The sequence below is a fragment of the Mixophyes fleayi genome, chromosome 9, assembly GCF_038048845.1.
Source record: "Mixophyes fleayi isolate aMixFle1 chromosome 9, aMixFle1.hap1, whole genome shotgun sequence".
Taxonomy (NCBI): domain Eukaryota; kingdom Metazoa; phylum Chordata; class Amphibia; order Anura; family Limnodynastidae; genus Mixophyes; species Mixophyes fleayi.
Genome location: NC_134410.1, coordinates 15,259,778 through 15,269,364, shown reverse-complemented (window position 1 = coordinate 15,269,364; position 9,587 = coordinate 15,259,778). Strand labels below are relative to the sequence as shown.

The window sequence follows — 9,587 nt, the reverse complement described above, 5'->3', positions numbered from 1 at the left end:
AGAGAACCCGCTCACATCAGTCCCTGTCCCAATAATGCAGTGTCTTTAATACCAGGCTGTGGATATGGGAACAGGTGACTCTCCAAAGTCTTTCCGTGCTCCAGTGCTTTATTGTAGGGCATCGTTTATAAGACAGCTGAAACCTGTATATAATGTACAGATGTGAAATTTACAATTAATTACTTTCCCTTCTGTAGATCACCATTAAATCTGTTATGGGGCCATCTAGTGACAAATTTGAATATTGCACTTCAGTACAGTTCTAAAATGAGTTGTCAAGGATAATAAAGATTTGAGAGGTTAAGAGCTCGTTGAGGCATCTTATTGTGATTATAAAAGCACAGAGCAGAAGAGGCTACTGTATTTTTATGCTAAAAATACTCATTATTAACATTTTGCTTAAATATACAATACCACTCACTACTAACTGACCAATATTTCTGTTTATGCAGATATTATTGTGGCTAAATAATACTACAACTGTTTCAAGTATGCAGTAAATTTGACCATAAAAAAATAGAAACTCTCTTTATGTCATGTGTATCATTACTGCACTTTAAGTGTTACAGAATACATTTTATGGTAAATTAAACTTAGGCATCTTGTGGTTTCTCCGACTGTTGTGGAACTACAAGTTTCAGCATGTTCCGCTTTTGTAAGCTGAAAGGATGCTGTGTGGTAGATTTACTAAAATTTCTAAAAAGGATAAGTGGAGGCGTCGCCCATAGCGACCAATCAGATTCTAGCTATATCTAGTACATTCTAGAACATGATGGCTACAATCTGATTGGTTGCTGTGGGCAACACCTCCACTTTTTTTGAGAAGTTTTAGTAAATCTATCCCCATATCTTTAAATTTGCACAGTATATCGATTCCAAAAATAGCCCCATTGCCCGAAGTTATTATGTAGCCACAGACAAGTCTAAAGTGGGTTTGGTTAGTCGGTAGCTCTCTTTTATTGTGATATTACAAGTCCCAACCTGCTAAGCATTCTGGGACTTGTAGTCCTACAACAGATGCAGTGCAGGAAGTTGCCTGCCACGGATGGAAGTATTAAGAAATATTTGAATATGGCATCAAAGGACAGTTCACCCATCTCTGTGCATTTAAATTCTGTAACTCAGGACACCTTGACGAGTCCAAAAAAAGTTTTTCCTTCCGTATAATCTACAAGTTCCGGATGGCTGACGTGAACATACAGCTTCTGTCCTGCGTTCAGGTTCGCCAACCCTCCCTGGTTTAGGCTGGTATGCCAGAAGTTGTGCCCGATAGGGGGGCCCACTATAGTCTCTGACCCAACCAATAGGGTGACATTATCATTGATGGAATCGTTCCAGGTGATGACTTCGCTGCTCAGTCTTAAATTAGTATCCGTGCCTCCAAATCCCACCTGACAGTAGACGTAGTAGAGGCCTTTCTTGGGTGTCTCAAGTGTGGTGCTGGTGGGGTGCATAATCCTGCGGGTGAATGCAACGTCACTCTCGGAGATCCATTTCAGGGTGTTCCTTTGTGACTGGGGCACGCCTGCGGAGGAAGAGAGGACATAATTATGTTCATTTTTATTGCCAAAATAAAGGGGAGTATCTGGGATATCGAGCAATCAGAGTACACATAATAATGACAGCCTGACAAATTTCGCCTCTTTATGCTGCCATAGATGACCCTACTCTGCCTCTGATGTCAGTTACGAAGCGTCTAATACAGGGATTCCAGAAGAAAGTAAAGGTGACTGGTGTTTCGGTGACCACATCACTGGCAAGGGAGGGGTATCAGGCAGAGACAGGTGAGCACCTGGTCTTTGATGCCCCAAGGACTGTGTTGCGTGAGACAGGGTTCTCTCCTCACCATAAGGCATAAATAAGCCCAATGTGATGCTTATTCACTTCAGTACTACCTATAAGTGGATGACGGTTTATATGTTCTCTCCGTGTCTGTTCGGATTTCCTACGTGTGCTCTGGTTTCCTCTCGTGATCCAAAGACATCCTGGTTAGTTAAATGCCTTCGGATGTGCCTGTGGTTAGGAAATTAGATTGTAAGCTCTGCTGGGGGAAAAACTGATGTTTCTGAATATAAATCTCTGATTACAGCGCGGCAGAAAATAAATCACCGTATTGCAGGATATTAATGGTCAAGGATCTTTTTTATTATATAGTAATGAGTGATCACTATTTTAAAATACACCCATTGCTTATAGTCTGACGTCACCGTGCGTCACCACACCCCCAGCTTATCACAGGGACGGATCCAAAGCAGGAGATTGTCCCCACCAAGCAGGGGTGGGCAGATTCGGGGGGGCTGGTTCAATTTTAATGTTTCTGGGCAGGCCGCCTGGCTGCGTCCACCCACTACATTGATGTTCCTGGTGGCTGGGAGGCAGGCAGAGGATCCTGCCCCCTGCTGATTTTTAAACCAATAGAGATTGGGAAGGGGAAGGGGGACTCTGATAATACCTCCCTAAAAGCATGGGGTAGTTCCACCCCTGGATCATCAGTGACACAGAGGAGCAGCGCCCAGCAGCATAACAGCACAATGTGAGAAGTGCGCAAGGCGCACTCATGTTAGTTTAAATTATTAAACACACCTGCTATATATTGATACTTGCATCCGTGTAGGTGACCCCAAAATGTTAGCCGTCCAGGCAACTACCTTCATCATCATCCTGATTTATTTATATGGCGCCACTAATTCGGCAGCGCTGTACAGAGAAATCACTCACATCAGTCCCTGCCTCACTGGAGCTTATAATCTAAATCCCCTAATACATTCAGACAGACCAAGAGAGATAAAGGGCAATTTAATAGCAGTCATCTAACCTACCAGTATGTTTTTGGAGTGTGGGAGGAAACCGGAGCACCTGGGGGAAACCCACGCAAACACAGGGAGAACATACAAACTCCACACAGATAAGGCCATGGTCAGAAATTGAACTCATGACCCCAGTGCTGTGAGGCAGAAGTACTAACCACTGAGCCACCGTGCTAACATTCATAACATAAGACAAAGCACGATTAACTTATGAATTATGGGGCAAGCCTTATTTATTGATTAAGGGGTCAAAATTTATTTATAATGAATGACCCCAGTGCTGTGAGGCAGAAGTGCTAACCACTGAGCCACCGTGCTGCCTTAGACCGCCTCATGGTTGCGCCAGCCTTGCTTACAAGTTAAGTCTGCTATCTCCAGTAGAATGCCAACAGTCAGAATAAATTCACATCATTTTGTTGATGCTGCCTACTAAATCGTAATTTTTACAGCTGTCTAGTCTAGGAGCTCATTCCCACTTGCTTGGATCCAGGGGCACGAGTAGCAGTCACTGGAACCCGTACCAAAATTTTGAGGGGATCCCAATGCTGCATTATCTGCACCCCAAAAAAAATTACTTATCAATCCAGAGGCCCTCGCTCTGCTGCTATGAGGATGCTCAGGGGCCTGAACATTCACAGCGGAGCCCCGTTAACACACCCCGAAGAGTAGAGCGGGAGTCTCTGGAGTGGTTATTAATTTTTACCGCCCTGGATACACATTGCCGGACCCCCAGCAGCCGCATGGGCTGTAGTATCGCTAGTTACATCCCTATGTGTCTTTGGGTGCTCTTCACTGCATGCTGCTTGTTTAATGTTTAGGGTTTGTGACTCAATTTGGAGTTTTAAGACAATTTGGTGGGGGAGTTGGAGGGGGGGGGTCAAGTAATTGTGAGGAAATAGAATATAATGACGTTCCTGTATAGTCCATATCCTCTGTGATGGAATTCACCCCTGGAGAACACCATACAATGCGGATAATAGAGAGTAATACAATGTGAGCTACATTAATCTGCAGTACTGTAATCTACATATTATGACCCCCTCAGAGGTCACACTTTATAGAAGAATGTTCAGTGCTGTCAACAAACAGTGAATAAAACAACAATCTAGACCAAGGACATAAACTACCATGATCACAGCTGCTGCTGCTAGGCCCAAGTCACCCACAATGCACTGCTGTATAACACCACTCGTGTATTGATAATTGCTGCTCGGAATTCGGTACTACCAACTACCATACATCAATGCTGGGGAGAGCTAATAGGAGGTCTAAAGACCTTATTAATGCCATTTATCAATATTTGGCACATATAAAGCATGTTAGCTATTGTGCAGGCTGAAAACACGCGTTCAACAAGTGACACCTGTAGAGCAAAGATGTCCACCCATTTATACCATGTTAAGAACTCCTTCCTGCAACTAGCAAGGTGGCGAGTGCCCCTGACATTCGGGGATACTCTCTGCCTCCCCCCTGGCACCTCTGTGACCGCTAATTCTCATGTCACCACTGGCAGAAAGCTAATAATCTGTAGCAGAGCCAGGAGAACTAGCCGGAAGAAGAGATTAAGTGATAACAGTTTGTGAGTACGTTGGTTGTATATAAATAAATGTTAATGATAAATACATGTTAATAAATAACGTAAGCACCAGAGAGAGAGATTGTATGTCCCTTGCTGGGTGGAAGGGGTTAACATTAAATATTTAACATACATAGACATCTCCTTTAATGGAAAACAGTGGTGCAGCCATTAGGTTTACAGAAAAAACATTCGTCAAGCTCAATAGTACACTTCCTGTTATTCCGCATTCTGCTGATCAGAAGAAAGTGAAAAACCTGTTTCTCATTTCAACAATTTCTTAAACGCCACGTTCAAGAACCTGGAGTGTGATTACACAACTAATGGTAATACAGAAAGAGCCGTCTGGGGGCCTCTTCTCAATGCTGGATGATCTACATCGAAGCCAAGTAAAAAAAACAAAAAAAAAAACAAAACTCTATATCAGGTATTTGTGGTTGACATCTCTGGGATCCCCCAACTCACCAATCAGATGTGCTGCTGGCTTTTTGAGGTTCTGCGTCTGCCAGTTATTCTTTTGATTGGCTGCTGAAGATAAAGGGCTATTAGTCACTCGAGTGTACCAGTCTGGCTGCCCTAACCAGTCAATACTATTTTGGCTGCTAATTGCTGGCGTTGATGTATGACCCATCTTGGCTATAGACACTGCAGAGAAGAGAGAGGGGACTGGATAGAGCCGCTGAACTTTCTCTGCATCGATTGCTCCCTCTCTCTCGCACATAAGTAAAAGCAAAATTCTGGCCCCCACAAGACTAAAAGGACACATACACCTCACAAAGAGTCAAATCAGACCATGCATGGTCAGCTGGAACAGAACTACATTCCCCATGATGCTCAGCGAGCCATTGTCATCCTTAGAATGTTGGGGACAAATAAAAGGGACTGAGGAACAAAAGCTGCCTCTCTGGGATTTAAAACCACATTAGTATTATTTATTAGTAAGCTAATAAAACTAATTTGGTTATATTACCTTTTTGCTGCGGCCCTTTAGATCCCTGCATGAAAAAAACAAAAAAAGACAGAAATTTAATGTATAATCACTTCAATCTGGACAAATCACAAGCATGGAAGTCGAACCAAACTCGCCCTTTGATCAATCGCCCCCAGCGTCTCTGAATATTCTGTCACTTTATCAGAAAGTAACATATTCACCCACTATTCTGAATGTCCAGGGAGAGGTACCAGTTATTTAAGATTCATCCATGGACAGTTTTGTCCCTATTTTCAGTACTTGTTTGCATGTTGGATGCAATTCTTACCATGTACACATATTCCCAGAGCTCTATCTGTCAATATCTATTGCAAAAAGTATTTAACATGCAAAAAACAAAAAAAACTACAAGACATGAGGACTGTTCTAGTACTGCAGTATAACACGACCCATATGGTACAAGATGGGCTTAGATGCACCGATCCAACAGCGGAAGGGCCCCGGGAAACTATTCTAGAATGTTGCCAACTATATTTAATTAATCTCCGAGTAGGTATTATTGAGCTATTTTAGGAGCGTCGTTCTCACTTCTTGATATATTTAGGCCACAGTGTGTTAGAATCTACCTCTCGCTGTGATTCCCGCTGGCAATGTCATATTCTAATCACTGGTGACGTCCCTCTAACTCGGGACTCCTCACACCTGCAATAGGCTTGTGTGCCTATAAATAGAGAGGTTATATATATATATATATGTGTATATATCTGTCTATCTATGTAAAGTGTTGTCACAGAGGAAACATTGTATGTGTTTGTCACAGAGTTAGAGGGTTGGCATTTTGTACATAATTTTTTTTTCGTGAGAACGCAACCAGTCAGTTCACCAGGTGACCTCACCGAGCCACAACGTCACATGTAGACCTGCACTGACCTCCACAAAGTGCCTCGTACCTCAGTAAGGTCAACAGTCCCTGTGGAATTGACCGTTTTCACGACTATTGCTATAGTCCAAGGGTTTTCTCCAGTGTGTGTAGACGACAATATAAAACATGCATCAGAGCTCCTAACATTTTAGAATATTTTAAAATCATCATCATCAGCTATTTATATAGCACCACTAATTCCGCAGCGCTGTACAGAGAACTCATTCATATCAGTCCCTGCCCCATTGGAGCTTACAGTCTAAATCCCCTAACATACACACACACACACAGACAGAGACTAGGGTCAATTTGATAGCAGCTAATTAACCTACCAGTATGTTTTTGGAGTGTGGGAGGAAACCGGAGCACCAGGAAGAAACCCACACAAACACGGGGAGAACATACAAACTCCTCACAGATAAGGCCATGGTCGGGAATCAAACTCATGACCTCAGTGCTGTGAGGTAGAAGTGCTAACCACTGAGCCACCGTGCAGATTCACACTTGGGATGAGGCGTGTCCTGACTCCCCTCTAAATGGCAGTGTGGAAATAAAGCTGCCCAGTGTTTGTACTGTATACAAAAAAAATCCATTTGCACCCTCTTGTACCCCAACTTGGCTTGTCTAGTTTATGGGTTTGCTCTCTTTAGTTAAATTTAAGTCTGAATGAGGCTCTTAGTGAACAAGTTAAACAGATTCCAACAAGGAACCTACATTAACTTGGAAATTGGGTACGCACTGTAATCCCGCGTGACGTGTTCAATGGCATTGTTTTCATATAATAAAGGGATTTAGGATACAAAGCAGGGTATGCTCAACCTTAAATAAACATCTGCAAAGCAGAAACAGACTATTATATTATCACACAATGAAAGGAACACTTTGAAAGGTTAGATGTGATAGACACGATCGCCAACATGTTGGGCGCAATGTTCCTGGATGATTCTCAATTGGTCAGAGAGCCATGTGTTCAATGGCATAGGGTTTAATGGTGCCTATCTTCTGTCGGGGCAAGCAGCAGTAATTGTTGGAGAAAATAAGCATATATTTTATATGTGTGTATATATATATATATATATATATATATATATATATATATACACACACATGCACATATATATATACACTGTATATCTTACTTCTATGTCACCACCATGGGATAAATGTATCAAGCTGAGAGTTTTTCGGCGGGTTTGAAAAACCAATCAGATTCTAGCTATCATGTATTTAGTACATTTTACAAAATGACAGCTAGAATCTGATTGGTTGCTATAGGCAACATCTCCACTTCTCAAACCCGCTGGAAAACTCTCAGCTTGATACATTTACCCCCATGAGTCCATCACTCAATGCAAATTTTGTCCAACTATCAATTACAGATGGAGCAGCCTTTGTTGTCGCCTTGGCTCACACTGGTCACCACGGCTCACCAACAACATTGATCCTTATCACCTTTTCCATTGAAGAACACGTCTGTAGCCCAACTTTCTTAGTACGAGGCCCCCTTAGGGTCTCCATAATTGTTTCAAGGCTCCCCTAAGCCAAAATAATTACCAAGTAGTCCCCTCACCTTGCTTTACCAGCGGCCCTGGCCGCAGCACCCCTGTGAGATCGACACGCCACACAACCTGTGGCTTGGTGTGGGATAAGTAAGCAGGAGAACAATAATGTAATATGTTGTCAGCACATTCTAAAAATGTATCTTTCTTTATCTCGTTCCTTGGGCTTCTGACCTTCTGGCTAGGCCAGTGTGCCTATTCCTTTCTCAGAATTTCACTGCGTTCCTCTATAATCACCCCCCCACCCACCACCTCTGCATACTCTACTGACTGCCTCTCGCCTCGCTTATCAGTTCAATGAAAGTTTTATCAGCATGACATTTTGTAAGCGATGCCAAAGTGGGACTAATGCATGCAGTGGTACATAGCAGCTATACATAATTGATACAGAGAGAATACTCTTGTGGAAGGTTAACCCATACCTCGCCGCCCTGTTTAAACAGTTAAACCCAGGGATGGGTAACGACAAAAAACACAAAACAATAGGCAGAAAGCTAAATATAGCAGCTATCTGTAGGTCACGTCGCTGCATTCTGTTGTTCTGCAGACAAATCACTGCTGGGTATACAAGCAGCTTGAAGGCACAGCATGCAGATAATATCACGTGTATTGTATTCTGGGTTGATATATTGCACCCTGGCTATCTCTGCAACACCTGCTGGTGAAGCTGTGGATGTTCCCAATCTCTCACCTGCCGTTTGGCCTCTGTGATGGGTATAAATAGCGCCCAGGTGGCCATGAAAACAGCCAGCAGTTGAACCCAGCTCCTGTTCATCTCTAGAATCCTCTGTGCTCAAGAACAACTGCACAGAGATGCCGTGTAACTGTCTTATACAGAGAGGAAGGGGATGTCCCCCCCACCACAGCATCCTGCCTTCTACCTAGCTAAACCTGGGGAGAAATCACAAGTGAAGTCGTGGGACACCCCCCACCTGCCCCCGGCCCGGCACCTGTATGTTGGAAATCACCAGAGAAAGTTTTAGGCAACCCCCCTTCCCTGTGTTAAGTCACATTGTCACATCACCACGTCACTATATAACGTTATAATACACAAGTGATGCCAAGATATAGATAAACTCCTGTAAGTATAAAATAAGAGGGTTCTTGAAAGCTTCCGATGTTTAATTGGAAAGTTATGATGTAGGAGGTGACTATTTATATAATCATTTAACGCTATGTCGATTACAATCTGATAGGTGGAGAGTTTTCCTCTAAGGCTGGGTACACACTGCAGGGTTTTCAGACTACTATCTGGCCAATCACACGATAAACGACCGTTCGGTCCGATATGGCATTAGTGTGTACACTGTAATGATGGACGATTATCATTCCAAAGCTCATCGTATTGTTTCATTTGATTTTTAAACTGATCTAAAAGTCTCGTTCAGCGATGGAACAATATAGTTCCAATTCCGCAGTGTGGATGCGCTCACGGCCGCCAGTGCCTATAGACCTCTGTGGAGTGTGAAGAGGCACCATCTTTTCAGCCGGTGGTTATGACGGATGAAGAGCACAGATCTGACGGTAAATCATGTAAAACGTGTATAGTGTGTACATATAAATCGGCATACTGATCGGGACTAAAATTGGTACTGATATAGCATCGGGAGAAATTTTCTGTAATGTATACCCAACTTAAGTCATTCTTTATAATTCAACCATACTTGGCTGCTCCCCCGGAATGTACTGGGGGGCTCCCAAATTTTGGGGAGCAAGGCACTCTCCCAGACTCCAGACAGAGGCGGGGCTTAATGGTGCAAGTCACGTCATTAAGCCCCGCCCCTACGGCCCA

The 9,587-nt window shown here is 43.2% G+C and overlaps 1 protein-coding gene across 3 annotated transcripts; it reads right to left on the bottom strand.

Moving 5' to 3' along the window:
* Positions 1 to 933: 933 nt before the first annotated feature.
* On the bottom strand, positions 934 to 8,671 carry LTB (lymphotoxin beta). 3 transcript variants are annotated; one of them, XM_075185902.1, is made up of 4 exons: positions 8,487 to 8,671; positions 5,354 to 5,378; positions 4,849 to 4,911; positions 934 to 1,525 (listed from the first exon to the last, which is right to left on the bottom strand). In XM_075185902.1, exons 1-4 carry the CDS (start codon positions 8,568 to 8,570, stop codon positions 1,122 to 1,124), a joined length of 576 nt encoding a protein of 191 aa, XP_075042003.1. In that variant the 5' UTR covers positions 8,571 to 8,671; the 3' UTR covers positions 934 to 1,121. The 3 variants fall into 3 exon arrangements, with proteins under 3 accessions (XP_075042003.1, XP_075042004.1, XP_075042005.1); XM_075185903.1 differs by having other exon boundaries at positions 4,849 to 4,908; XM_075185904.1 differs by lacking the exon at positions 4,849 to 4,911.
* Between the last annotated feature and the right edge of the window lie 916 nt (positions 8,672 to 9,587).